Source organism: Anomalospiza imberbis, chromosome 1 (genome assembly GCF_031753505.1).
Source record: "Anomalospiza imberbis isolate Cuckoo-Finch-1a 21T00152 chromosome 1, ASM3175350v1, whole genome shotgun sequence".
NCBI classification, from domain to species: Eukaryota; Metazoa; Chordata; class Aves; order Passeriformes; family Viduidae; genus Anomalospiza; species Anomalospiza imberbis.
In genome coordinates this window covers 151,180,367-151,194,850 of record NC_089681.1, presented here as the reverse complement: position 1 = coordinate 151,194,850, position 14,484 = coordinate 151,180,367, and the positions used below count along the sequence as shown (strand labels likewise).

The window sequence follows — 14,484 nt, the reverse complement described above, 5'->3', positions numbered from 1 at the left end:
TGGTGATGGTTTCAGTGGGGACGTGGGTGGTTCTTGTGCTGTCACCGCGTCTGCGTTGCTCCGAAACGAAAATTCTGAGTTTTTCTTCCAGAATTTGGTATTTCTCACTGAGGTGGAATCTGTGAACTTTTCTGTGGGAAATCTTTGGCTTTGTCACCACAACGGTGCTGAATAAAAGCTGGTAGAGTGTAGGAGAATTCCAGCTCTGAGCTGTGTTGGAGCGCTTCAGAGGGGTGTTGGGATCTCTGGTAGATCCATGACAGAAGAAGTGTTGATGTCTTGGCTGAGGTGTGTTGGTAGGGCCAAGACATTTCCTGACACTCTCCAAGGAATTGAGCAAAGCAAGGAGAGGGAGTTGTGTTCCTCTTCCTTCTCCTTCCCTGCGGAGAAACGACTTCACTGTGGGATCAGAGCAGAAAACATGGGAAGAGTGGAAAATTGGGAAAACCCAACTTTCCTCTTGGCTCAGCATGGAGAATGACCCTAATTAATTCATTTTCAAGCTGCCAAAATAGGGATTAATTATGTAAATAGCCAGGGCAGATGCACAGCAGTCAGACCTTCGTTAGTATCTTTAATTTCTGTCAATGAGAGGCAGAAACTTTCAGCTATTCAGGAAAGTATTCAAATGGAAAGAATCCCAAATCCACCTTTTCCAGTCATATTTTTGAGGGTTTTATTCCTGCAGCATGTTGGAATGACTGGAGACAACATCAAACCAGCAGTTCTCTCCAGAAAGGTTTGCTCTGTCCTCATCCATGTGGGATTTTCCAGGGAATTTTGGAGCCTCCCAACTGTGCTGTGCTCCCCTCAGAGCCGGGTTTGTGTCTGGGTGGCGTTGGTGTTTCCCTCACTCTGTGTCCCACGTCCATCCCATTCCAAATCCAGATGTCTGATGTTCCATGTCTTGTTCCTACCTGCTGTTCACACCTTCTTTTCTTTTTTCTTTTCCATGTTTCCCCGGCTGGATTGCAATAGAGAAGAAGAAAATGAGGTGAGTAAAACCAATTCTAATGTTCCTGGATCTCCTGTGAGCCCAGCTGGATTCTGAGGCATTCCATGAATCCAGAGCCTCTGAGGGGCTGGATAAAGCAAATGGATGCTTTTCTGGGATTCCTCTGCTTAAATTTGGGAATGAGGGGCAGTAATTCTCATTAAATTGGTCAAGGAGGGGCAGTAATTCTCATTACATTGGGGAAGGAAGGGCAGTAATTCCAGTACCACTTGTGCCACAAGCACATGAGAAGTGATGGCACAGCTTGGTGTGGGTTGGTGCTGATTATTTAAAGACTTAATTTGTAAAAATAATGAGATTTCCTGCCTATGACTCAATGAATTTATTGGGAAAAGAGAAAACTTGGAGGCCTGGGATAGATTTTAATCGCCTGGCTTTGGAATGAGGGCTTTTAATAATTTTGGATGTGCTTTTTTTTCCCATTTTGGGTAATATTCCCTTTCTGTAAAACAGGAGAGGAAGGAGAATTCCTCTTCTCCTGGAGAGCTTTTCAGTAATTCCCACCTATTACATTTACCAAGTTACCTGTGGAGTGTGTTTCAAATTCTGGGAATTGTGTTTTGTTCAAGTTGCTGTTATGTAAGGAAAAAATCCCTGGAAGGGTGAACAGATGAGGGGAAATATCCTGGAATGTGTCAGCTCTGCTGAATTTGCTGTGGGAAGGGGAGGAATGGAAATGTGGCAGCTCTTTTTTGCCTGCAGATCCCACATTTGGGAAAAGGTGGATCTATCCAAACCCTCTTATTCCCGTTATTTCAGAGCTGTTGTGCTTGAAATAAGAAGGATTTTGATCAAAACATTGACATTTAAAATAATGGCACCAAAGTTGGAGCAAGAAGAAAAACTCTGAAATGCTGATTCCCTGAATTTCCAGTATTTTTACCTATATATTTATTAATTTATGATTTATAGTTTATATGATTAAAAAATCCTATCCCTGATAAGAATTTGGTTTCAGACCTGTGGAAATCCTTCAGGGTATGGTTGGAGAGGAACCTGCTCCCTTCTCTTGTCCCAGGTTGGAGTAAAAAAATTGGGAATTTCTGGTTGTAAGGATAATAATTGATCCAGGATTCTCCCAAAATGCTGTTCCCTCATTCTTCAGGAGGCTGAACTCCTACCAGGAGGGTGGTCTCAGTAGAGTTCATTTTGTCCTTCATTCTTCCATGAATTAATGTGGATTAATCCCTGGGTCACTTTTGATGTGTGGATTCTCTGGAAGACAGGGATGGCATTTTCAGCAGGACTTTGTGGAGGTGGTCGTGAGTTGTGGTGAGAGGAGCCCATTTTAGAGCTGGAGATTCCTTTTTTCCAAAGTCAATGTTTTGGGTTCCCTTTTAGCCATGAAACTTCTTTAAAATCATCCCTGAAATGTCCCCTCATAAAAACCACAGATTTCAAGGAAATGCTTTTGGGTTTTGCTCCCAGTTCTCCCACAGTGAAGGGAATTTGCTGCTGCAGATCCAGAGCGATGCTGGGTTGGGTCACCAGGACAAGTCATGGATAGACCATTAACAGGTGCTCACAATAAAACCCCCAATGTGTTGAAAAAGAGGAATTTTTGGGATATGTGATGTCCCAGGGTGCAGAAAACACAGGATTTCCAATCCACCAATGTCTCATTTAATCATTTACTGTGGTGCCTTGATCCTGGGCAGCTCCACGTTGTTTTCCATGAGTTAAAGGATAACGAAATCCTTAATAATTCACAGGGGGCTGCAATAAACTGCTGCTCCTGCCAAAAATGTGCTCGTGGCACAGCTACAGCAGTAAAACCCGGCTCTGGACAATTTGGAAACAACTCTTTCCATTGGAATTGGGGTTAAGACACAAAATGTAATTTCCAGAGCAGCTGTGGCTGCTGCCCTGAATCCCTGGAAGTGTCCAAGGCCAGGCTGGACAGGGCTTGGAGCAGCCTGGGATAGGGGAAGGTGTCCCTGCCCGTGGCAGGATTGAAGCAGGATAATCCTGAGGGTCCTTTCAACCCAAACCATTTGGGAATTCCATGATTCTGATGCAATTTGGATTTTTGGAGACAGGTACTGTTGACAACAAAGCCCTTTTCCCACTTTATCTTCTCCAGGATTTTATTCCTGGGACACAGATGAGATTTTAAGATTTAAAACGGAGGAAGAAATGCTCAAATGGGTGAATATAGGGTGCTGTGCGCTCTGAAAATTCCTGGGTTTGGGCTTGCAAGGTGCTGAGCGAGCTGCTGGGCAGGAGGCAGCCAGAAGCTCCTGGTGGGAAGGACATGGAGCTTGGAACAGTCAGTTGATCCAGAGGTGATGGAGTCATCATGCACCATTGGGTCCTGATGGGAATTCTTGGGGAGTTGTTCATTAATGTTGGTCTAGGCCTGAGCCTGGGAACTTGCAGGAATTAGTGATGACCAGGAGAAGGCTGTTGGGGGGAGGTGGGAAAGGATGGGGTTTATATTCCTGCTGTAATTGTTGTTGGTCTGGTTTATGCTGGGAGCAAATTCCAGAATCCCAAAATTATTTAGGTGGGAAGGGACTCTCAGGATCATCCACTGCCAACCCTGCCATGGCAGGGACACCTCCCACTGTCCAAGGCTGCTCCAAGCCCCAGTGTCCAGCCTGGCCTTGGACACTGCCAGGGATCCAGGGGCAGCCACAGCTGCTCTGGGAATTCCATCCCATCCCCTCCCCACCCTCCCAGCCAGGAATTCCTAATTCCCAATCTCCCATCCATCCCTGCTCTCTGGCAGTGGGAGCCATCCCCTGTGTCCTGTCCCTCCATGCCTTGTCCCCAGTCCCTCTCCAGCTCTCCTGGAGCCCCTTCAGGCCCTGGCAGGGGCTCTGAGCTCTCCCTGCTGCCTTCTCCAGTACTGTAAGGCTGCATCCAGGAGGATTCACATAAACAAATTCACTTTAAGCTTAAAGCTCAGGATCTTTTGTAGCCTGGGACCACAGAAACAACATAAAAAAGCAGAATTTTGCCCTCAATTAACTTTATACACTGAACTCTCTTTTTAAAAAAATAGGATTTAAATGATAAAAGGACTTTGAGCTTGGACATTAGTAAGTCAGATAAAAAGCCTTAGCCCAAACCTCAGAGGAGGCTTAGTTTCAAGCTGGAGAAGTCTGAGGAATTGATTTCTTCAGGACAGAGCCAGGCAATAAAGACAGACCCAAGCTATGCATTTCTCTTTTACCATCTTGAAAAATTCGCCAGGTGAAAGAAAATGCTGCAGAACTGAGTTCAAACACCCCAAAATCCAATTTCTCCAAACTGCATCTTCTTTTTCTTCCACAGGGCAAGCCTGAAACGGTGCCGAGAGCCGGTTTTATCAAAGGCCCCGTGTTCAAAGGCGTCGCATCGAGCCGCTTTTTGCCCAAAGGCACCAAAACCAAGGTTAACCTTGAGGAGCAGGGAAGACAAAAAGTGTCTTTCAGCTTTAGTTTAACCAAGAAAACTTTACCCAATCGATTCCTGGCTGCTCTGGGAAATGAGAAACAAAATGAAACTCCCACCCCTCCAGCGGTTCCCCTTCCGACTGATTTTAACCCCAAAAATAAACTGGATCTGGGGGACACTGCCAGTTCAGCTGAGGAATCTTCGCCTCCAAAACCGAAGGTAGAATTGGGGAAGATTCATTTTAAAAAACATTTACTGAACGTCACGGCAAAGCCACCCCCAGCTCCGGCGGCACCGGTAACAGAACCGGTGGCCTTGGCCGTTGATTTCCCCCCGACACCGCCGCCTCCCCCACCCCCACCGCCACCGCCGGCGTCACTGGTGCCAGTTCCTGGAGCCACAGCCCCGCTGGTGACACCGATGCCGGCGCTGCTGCTGTCGCCGCCCGGCGAAGCTGAAGCCCCTGTGCCGAGGGAGCCGAGCCAGGCGCTGCCCAGGGAGGCCTTGGAGCCGGACGCCAAGCAGGATCCGGCGTCGCGCGGCTCAGAGGAACGCGTGGCTCAACCTGCGCCCGAGCAGCCAGAGAGAACCCCGCCGAAGGAAGATTCCCATATTGGGAAGGAGGATGAGGTTTCCGACGGCTCAAAGGGTGCTCCCGTGTGCTCCCGGAGGCAGGGGGCCAAGAGGAAGTTCTCCCAGTCGGACGGCACACTGCAGGGCTCCGAGTCCGACGAGGATTCCGTGAGGACCTCCTCCAGCCAGCGGTCGCACGAGCAGAAGATCTCCAGCACGGAAAAGGAGAGAGATCCTAGACGGAGCTCCGCGTCCCTCCGGGGTGATGACCTGGGCAAGTCCTCGTCGCGCTCCAGGTCGGACAGGGATGAGAAGTACTCGAGCTATTCCAAATCGGAGAGAGACTCGCGGTACTCGTCCTCCCGCTCCCGCTCTGACAGAGAGAGGAGGCGAAGCCGGTCTCATTCCCGTTCCCGCTCCGATCGCAGCTCCCGAACCAGCTCCTCCTACTCGAGGTCGGAGCGCTCGCATTACTACGACTCCGACCGCCGGTACCACCGGAGCTCCCCGTACCGGGAACGGTCACGCTATTCCCGGTCGTATGCGGACAGCCGGGCGCGGGAGAGCTCGGACTCGGAGGATGAGTACAGGAGGACACATTCCAGGTCCAGCGACTCCAGGCGTACGTCCTCCCATTCCTCCTCCTCCTACAGAGACTCGCGATCCTCTTACTCCAAGTCGGACAGGGACAGCAAAGTGGAGTCGTCTCACGCCGACGTGGACAGGCGAGGGAGGTCGTCTTCAAAAGCGGATCGAGATTCCAAAAGGACTTCTGAAAGTGAAGTATCCAAAAGGTGCTCTCCCCTTGATGAACTGGGCTATCGGAAGGGGACATCCCATTCCAAGCCCGACAGTAATGTGAATTCCTCCCGCTATAAATCCACCCCTTCCAAGGCCCCCGCACCAAAGTCTGATAAATTTAAGAGTTCTTTCTGTTGTACAGAATCAATTGAAGAAATCAAGTCCAAGTCTAATTCTCTAGATTTAGAGACCTCTTGTGTAAAGAACAATGAGATCAGGGTGTCCAGTGTGAAAAAGTTGGAAAGGGAAAAGACACTTTCTCCGTTAAATCAGTTCAACGATTCTCCCACTTTGCCGAAGGCTGACGAGTCCAAGGCAAGTTTGGCTAACTCAAAATCCGAGGAACTTGCAGCAACCGAAGGCCATGACAGTGTTAAGGAGCAAGAAAGGTTCTTAAAGGCGAAGCATGATCCCTTAACAACTTGTTTCCCCATGGAATTGAGCGTGAATGGCTCCCCGGAGGGTCAGGATGAGGGTCTGGCAACTTCCAGTGCCTGTAAAGCAGAGGATGTTGCTGCATCCTCTGACCACGGCCCGGGTCGGTCAGAAGCATCGCCTGCTGTCAAGACCAGCCTATCATATCCGTTGCCATCCAATGGGTTTGAGAGCATGGATGTGTCTCAAGAGCAAGAGACGGATGATTCCCAGGTCCAGTCCAGTGAGTGCAACAGCCTGTTCCAGGAAGTGGAGGCTCCGGAGCCGCAGCAGCCGGAGGAAGCCGCCCCTCTCCCTTCCGTGAATGTAGATCCCACTAACACTGTCCTTAAGAAGTTGGATGAAGAGGTGACTCACACTCCGTGTGACAAAACCAAAGAACCTGTTTTTTGCTACATTTCTGATGATGCCACCCCTGGTTTGTACCACTCGGAAGTGGAAATCGAAGCAGAACCTGCGGATTTGAAAGTGACATCCGAGACTTTCCTGGATGTGCAGGTGGAGCCGCAGACGGTGACGTGCGATTATGAGAGCACGGAAGATTCCCATTCCAAGTCTGCCGGGGAGGATGAACACGGCCATCCTTCCCATAAAATCAGCCTGGCAGTGGAGAGCTCAAGTAGGGATTCCTCCCAGGATGGCTGTTCCCAGAGGTTGCAGTCGGATCATCCCATGCTGGAGGAAAGTGTCTCTTCCAAATGGGACGTGCCCCCGCCGGGTGTGTGCCAGGAGCCGCTCCAGCATTCGGAAGCTGAAGAGATGCTGGAGTTGGATGCTCAGCACGTTGATCTTGGCTCAGCAAAAGGCAAGTTGTCCTTCCAGAATGAACATTCCTACTATTCGGAAGTGCCGCTGGAGCACCGCAGCAGAGAGGTCGTGGAACAAAGTGCTGTTTCCACAGAGGGAGCTGAGCTGGATGAGCTCAGGGTTCAGTGTCCTGGCGTATCGGCTGAGAGGGATGAGGGAAGCGAGCCCTTGGTGGCCTCGGCTTTTCCAGACACTTTGTATCCCTCCTCCGATGTCATGGTCACGGCAGATGACACGGAGATGGTGACCCAAGCCCCAACGTGTGACAGCAGTGGCAACGCCTTGGAATTCATTCCTGCTGGCCACGATGATTATTCTGACACGGGGGACAGCAACAGCGAGGGGGGCAGCGAGGACAGTGACACGGAGGACTCGGATTCTGATGATGGGACGCCGCGGAAGAAGCTCCAGTCAGTTGTGGTGGTTCCCAAGAACTCCACCATAGCCATGGAGGAGAGCAGCCCGGGCTCTTCCCGGAGCAACCGTCGCTTCTCCGACCACTGGGATGATGAGCGCCCCGAGCCCAGCAGGCCCTACTATGAGGAGAGGTCAGAAAATACGGGGAATAAAGGTGGTCCCCAGGTGGAGAGCAGGGGTTCTCCCAGAGGGATGGAGAAGAGTCTGGCAACCTCCACGGAGCTGAGCAGGAAGGAGCTGGAGGAGCTGCGGGCAGATCCGTGCCAGGCCCAGAGCGATGGCGTGGACAGCACGAGCCAGGCGGACCTCACGGCTGATTCCCACGGCAAAGCCGGCATGGAGGAGAGGATGGGGCTGCCGGACGCGGTGGCCATGGGAAGGCCCGTGGGCCGGCCGGAGGAGCAGCCCTTCTGCATCCCGGAGAGTTTGGAAAGCACCGACACATCCCGGCACCAGATGAGCTCTTCCAAGCCCGACAGTCGGCAAGGGCAGGGCGGGCTGAACCAGTCCGGCCTCGGAGACTACTCCAAGCTGGATGGTTTCCGTGCCCCGGAGGAGATGGGTGCCGTGGGCTGGGACTTCTCCCAGCCAGAGAAGCCCAGCAGCACCTACCAGCAGCCGGACAGCAGCTTTGGGATGTACTCCGGCTATGTTTACCAGCCGGGCCCGGGAGCCTATCCCAGCTCCCAGAGCTACTGGCAAGGCAACGGTTACTGGGATGCGAGGGCAGCCAGCAGAGCCTCCGTGGTTAACTATGAACGCATCCAAGGGCAGGTGCCAGACTCCCTCACGGAAGACCACGAGGAGTATGAAGAGGATGAGCGCTGGGATGAGGAGTGCAAGCCCCGCTTTCCCAGCCCCTCTGGAAAATCCCAGACGCCCGGGCAGAAGGAAAAGGGCTCGGTGCAGGCACACGAGATCAGCAGCAATTCCACCAAGGAGCCAGTGCCGGGTGGGGAGAAGAAAGACGAGGCGAAAGCTTTGGAAAAAAACGACGTGAAGGAACGAGGCCCACCGAAGAAAAGGCGGCCGGACTTGGAGAGCGACTCGGAGAGCGATGGCGACTCCGGGGAGAAGAGGAAGGGGAAGCTGGAGGGGGAGCAGGTGGAGCCGGCGCCGCAGGATTCCTCCATGGTGGGCAGGTTATGCATCATGGATGACTTCAGGGATCCCCAGCGCTGGAAGGAGTTTGCCAAGCAGGGGAAGATGCCCTGTTACTTCGACCTCATTGAGGAGAACGTCTACTTGACAGAGAGGTAACTGCTGCTTTATCCTTGTTTTAATTCCTGGAGCAAGCTTCCATTTGGGATTTGGCTTCCATTTGGTTCCAGGATGGTTGGGGTTTTTATGGCTGAATTGGCATCTTTTGGAGGAAGGGCAGGGATGCTACATTCCCCACATTTGGCAAAGCCACCCTGGGCTCTCTTCTCCTAAAGGGAAAGGCCCAGTTTGGCCCAGACAGTCCCAAATGCTGAGAAGAGTTGGAAAATGGGAGGATCAGAGGGCAAGGTTGATTCATTTATACCCTTTTTTGTAGCTTTATCAGATCCTGCCTGTTTAATGTCCCCAAGTGCCAGCTCACTCCCTTTCTGTTGGCACAGGGAATTCTGTCTGGGTGTGGAAAAGCTTTTGGGCAAACAAGGCGCTTTTCCAAAGGTTTTGGTTACTTCCATGTCTTTATTTATCATCTCAGAGGAGCTTTTTTATATCTAATAGCCATAGTTTGATTTTTTTTTTCCTTATGGATTTTTTGCCTTGTTGGGATCCACGCTCCAGAGCATTCCCCAAATCCTTCATGGAAGCTAAAATATGAATTAGTGGATGCCCTGCTTTTTGTTTAACTCTAGTTTTCTCCTCTTTTTCATCCTCTTCACTTGACAGCAAAGCAGAGGCTGAAGTAACCAAACCCTCCAATTTGCCTTATTAAAATGTGGGTGTCCAAATAAACATAGGCAGGGAGGAGAAAGGCAAAACAGCTAAATATCCTGGGAATTCTCTTTAAGAAATCACCTTTTGTCGTCACAAAGTCATCACCAAGCCAAGTGTCCTTGGTTATTCCGATCCCTAGGGTTATCAATCCATACGTCGAGAATTTTGTTTTCCGTTTTTTTTTTCCAAAAACCACTGATAAGGATTGAGGAGGAGTTTCTCCACCTGGCTGCTGTCTCACCTGTATTTCCATGCCTTGGCTTCCCAGGAAGAAGAACAAATCCCACCGGGATATCAAGCGGATGCTGTGTGAGTGTCCCCCGCTGTCCAAGGAGGAGCGGGCGCAGGGGGAGGTGGCCTGTGGAGAGGATTGTCTCAATCGCCTGCTCATGATCGAGTGGTGAGTTGGGATCCATGGATTGGCCTGGAGGTGTCCTGGGAATCCCTCAAATAACCCGGGAATTCCTGGGAGGTGGCAGTGAGGTGTCTGTGCTGGCCTGGAGTGGCCTTCGGAGCTGCCAGCAGAAGCTGTGGCTGCTCCATCCCTGGAAGGTTTTGGGGGTTGAATGGGGCTTGGAGCAGCCTGGGACAGTGGGAGGTGTCCCTGCCCGTGGCAAGGGGGTGGAATGAGATGATCCTTAGGGTCCCTTCCTACCCAAGCCATTCCATGATTCCATGATTTAAATCTTTGGATGATCTGCAGGAGATCAGCCCTCACAACCTCCTGGATCTCCTTTCCCCAGAGGCTCTCCAGTCTATGGCTGGTGTCTCCTTCTCCCTCTGGAAGAGGTTTGCTGCTCCATGGGAGCTGGAGGCAGGGACAGGGTGCTTGCTGGGATTTTCCCCTGGCACAAGGATTGTGGAAGGATTGGAATTCTGGCAGAATCCAGAATTGGGATTGGGATTCTGGCAGAATCCCAATTTTTGCTTTTATCTCATAGGCCAGACCTAGAGCAGGGAATATCTTGAAGGAATGACCCCCAGAACAAGGGGAGGAGAGCCCAGTTCTCCCCATTGGGATGCCCTGATACAGAAATACAGCGGGATCAGCATTCCAAATGTTTTTATCTTTCCAGAAATAAACGATCTGCATTTGCACGTTGACAGCCGCGTGGTTCTGCTTTTTATAGCAAACCACATTTGAAGGTTTCGCATGGAATTTCTCGCGATTATTTGGAATTTATTTCCCATCTGAGCCCTTCCTGTTGGTGGTGTTTACCTGCTGGGAATTGATTTGCTCCCTTCCCTTCCCTCAGCTCCTCCCGGTGTCCAAACGGTGACTACTGCTCCAACCGGCGCTTCCAGAAGAAGCAGCACGCGGATGTGGAGGTGATCCTGACTGAGAAGAAGGGCTGGGGGCTCAGAGCTGCCAAAGACCTGCCATCGTAAGCCTTCCCTCTTCCCACGGCCTTTTCCCACCCTTTTACTCCCTCCTGAAGGGAAAAGGGCCTGTGGGCTCTGGATTTCCCTGACAGGAGATGGGCTGAGTTCTTCCAGCTCGTCCTCGTCCCTGCTGGGTGTCCCTCTTCCTCTGGCATCTGCCCATCTATTGTTTGATCTCCCACCCTGGTTTTGCTCTTTGTGGTTTCCCCAACAGCCTTTCCATGGCTTATTCTTGGGATGAATCTGCCTCCCCTTTCTCTGTCCCTGCTTCATTCCATTTGTGTCCATTCTTCTCTTCCCATCTCTGCAAAACTTCTCTTCCTGAGTTCTCCTCCTCCTCCCTTTTGGACAACGAGATCAGGAGGGGATCTTTCCGCCTGTTCTTAATTCAGGATTGTAATTCCAAGTGCTGGGTTAGGCGAGGCCAGGAAAGGAGAGAGGAGTGAGGACACTGAAATCTCTTGAGGCACAAGGGAGGATCAGGATGTGGAGACCAAGATGAGGTTTACTGGGAGAAAGGAGCATCCTGGAGTGTGTCCAGGGCAGGGAACAGAGCTGGGAAGGGAATGGAGAATTCCTGAGGGAGCTGGAAAGGGGCTCAGCCTGGAGAAAAGGAGGCTCGGGGGGACCTTGTGGCTCTGCACAGCTCCTGCCAGGAGGGGACAGCCGGGGGATTGGGCTGTGCTCCAGGGAACAGGGACAGGAGGAGAGGGAACGGCCTCAGGCTGGGCCAGGGTAGGCTCAGCTTGGATATTGGGAAAATTCCTCCTGGAAAGGGCTCTCCAGCCATGGCCCAGCTGCCCAGAGCAGCTGTGGCTGCCCCTGGATCCCTGGAAGTGTCCAGGGCCAGGTTGGATGGGGTTTGGAGCAGCCTGGGATGGTAGAAGGTGTCCCTACCCATGGGAATGGTGTTGGAATGGGACGAGCTCAAAGTTCCCTTCCAACCCAAACCATCCTGTAATTCTATGAATATATTGAATTTATAGAGCAAACCCTGCTCCAAGGGGAGCTTCGTTCCTCTGTCACCTTCCCATATGACAGCATAAAATCCCAAATTAATCAGAATTCCCTGAGATTAAGGCACATCATTATTGCTACACCACCAGGATGGCCGGGCTGGGAGTTGTGTTCAGAGAATCCTCCTGAACAGGGATTATTTTGTGTTTGTGTTTTTTTTTCCTAAGAAAATTTATATTTTTCCCTATTGCAGCAACACTTTTGTCTTGGAGTACTGTGGGGAAGTGTTGGATCACAAGGAATTCAAGGCTCGGGTGAAGGAATATGCCCGGAACAAGAACATCCACTATTATTTCATGGCCCTGAAGAATGATGAGGTGAGCAGTGGGATTGCTGAGGTGGGCTTTGGGAAAGGCTGGATTTAGTTATGTACAACACCAGCTCCTTGGGAACCCTTGGAGCAACGTCCTGAATCCATTGGGAATGTTTTCCTGAGGAAAGGAAATGTCAAGCCTCAGGGTTTTTTAACCCGTTGCTCAATTCCAACAAAATTGTGGCAGTTTAAATGTATCCCAGTGTCCTTAGGGAGGGAAAAGTGTCTTTCCAAAGGAAAAGATGGATCATGGCTGGTCGTTACATGAGCAAACATCCATGGGAGAGAAGTTTGGGAAGATGCTCCAAGCCAAACTCACCCTTTTTGGGTGCCCAAATACACCAAAAATCCACATTTCCTTTCACATTAAACTCCATGAAATTGGGATATTTAAAGCTGGCAGAGTCCCTCTGTGCAGGATTACCACTGGAATATTTATATATGGGATGTCCTTAATTATTTATGGCTGCTTCAGCTCCAAGGGGTGTGGAGCTGTTCCCTCTGCCTGAGAACAAGAAGGATAAATAGAAATTCCATCTCTTTATTCTCCTTGTCTCTTCTGTCAGGACCTTTTGGGGGCTGGGGAGCTTGAGAGAAAAGGAGCTAAAAATACTCAAAGTGGTTTTTCCTGGATGTTTTTCCTCCTAAAATAAGCATTTTTGAGATTGTTGTGTGATTTTAAGTGTCACAAAGGAGCATTTCCAGTTATCAAAGGAGTTTTTATTTCTGGGATGACTTTTCCCTTGGAGTATGAGGTGTGTGGGAGAAAAATACACTGTCCCAACCCCTCATGGCTGTATCGGAAACAAAATCCAAGATCTGCATCCAGCTGGAGAGCTCTTGAAAATGAGGAGCCGTGTACCTAAGCGCTCTTTTTGGGTGGAATTAATGTCCTAACAAACCCCAATCTCTAAAATAAAGATGGGGAATATCAAATAAAGAGTGGGAAGGGAGATGATTCCCACATGGCCTGTGTTTGTAGCTGGTTCCCATTCCAAGGAATGAGCCTTTTTCCCTGCATTTCTTGTCCCTTTTCAGATCATCGACGCCACCCAGAAAGGAAACTGCTCCCGCTTCATGAACCACAGCTGTGAGCCAAACTGTGAGACCCAGAAGGTAAAATGCTGGATCAAATCCAGCAGCTCCTCCCTCTGGAGAGCTCAGACTGAAACATTTTCTTTCTTTATTTTGGGGATTTTTGTTGCTGTTGTATCAGTGACATGAAAACACCTGGATTTAAACCGGGCACTTTGCCTGGTTTTGAACTCCCCAGTGCTGCTTTTCCAAGGATTGGTGTGTTCAGGGAAAGCAAACCTGGAGTGCAGCCTGGAATAACTCCTGGCATCTTTTTCCCACAGTGGACTGTGAACGGGCAGCTCCGGGTTGGGTTTTTCACCACCAAGCTGGTCCCGTCGGGCTCAGAGCTGACGTTTGATTACCAGTTCCAGAGATACGGGTACGTCCCCTTTCCTGGCACAGGAATTCCTGCTCTTCCCCTTTCCCACTGTTCCTACTCCATCCTTTCCCAGATAATTACCTTCCCTGCTTCTTCCTGTCTGGTTATTAATTAGCCAAGCTCCAGGCTTTGCAATATTCCTCAAGAATTCCCGTTCTCCCCTTCCCACTCCTGTTTTATGGCTTTGCAAATAGCTGAGGAGCTGTAAAACCCCCTGGATAACTCATCCCCTCTTCCTGGCCTAATCCAGGGCTGCAGGGAAAGCTCCAGCCTGGAATTGGGATCCCTTTGCTAAACCTGAGCCTAAGATTCCTCCATTACTCTGGTGAAGTATAACTTGAGGAACATCCCTTCCTTTTCCTTCTGGAATGTTCTCCACGCCCTTCCTGTAAGCAGGAATGAGTTTTTAGTTGCGTTTTAAGATTATTCCTCCTTCCTAGAAATTCCTGGAATTGAGCATCCCTGCTTCCTACCACAGCAGAGCCACATTCCTCCAGTGGGTTCCACATGTATAAAATAAAACCCTGCCGTTTTCCCAAGAAATTGTGGAATGGAGTTTAAAATGGATGGTGTGTCAAGTGAGAAATACAGAGGCTTGGTAGAAATATTCCTTGGGAACTGTATTTATTGCATTTATTGTATTTATTATATATATTGTATTTATTAGCCATGGCTGAACATCCAAAACAAATTTTCCCTGTGGATTTTGCTGCTTCCATGAATCCTGAGTTTGTTCTTTATCCTGTTTTGAGCTCTAAAATTCAATATATGAGCTATGAAATGCTATGAAATGCAAGCTTTTCCTAATGGATGTATAATCCTGAGGATAAATTCCTTAGAAAAATTAGGATATTGATGGCAGTGTGGGATAAGAAGTTGTCAGCCCCACCAGCTCCACCTTTTCCTCTCTGATTCCTGCTTCTTGGCCTGTGGAGAGCCTGGAAGTGAGGCAGGCTT

At 50.0% G+C, this 14,484-nt stretch overlaps 1 protein-coding gene across 2 annotated transcripts in view; it reads left to right on the top strand.

The window, feature by feature from the left end:
* The first annotated feature begins 216 nt into the window (after positions 1-216).
* The window catches only part of SETD2 (SET domain containing 2, histone lysine methyltransferase), a 39,988-nt gene continuing 25,720 nt past the window's right edge, over positions 217-14,484 (top strand). Inside the window, exons 1-7 of one of the 2 annotated variants that reach the window (XR_010994472.1) lie at positions 217-994; positions 4,295-8,685; positions 9,627-9,758; positions 10,615-10,743; positions 11,952-12,075; positions 13,110-13,187; positions 13,430-13,527. Coding sequence is in view for 1 of the 2 variants with exons in the window: in XM_068176457.1 (XP_068032558.1) it covers positions 629-994; positions 4,295-8,685; positions 9,627-9,758; positions 10,615-10,743; positions 11,952-12,075; positions 13,110-13,187; positions 13,430-13,527 (5,318 nt within the window). In the remaining variant the exon portion in view is untranslated. The remainder of the gene's footprint in view (positions 995-4,294; positions 8,686-9,626; positions 9,759-10,614; positions 10,744-11,951; positions 12,076-13,109; positions 13,188-13,429; positions 13,528-14,484) is intronic. The other variant, XM_068176457.1, reaches the window with a different exon arrangement.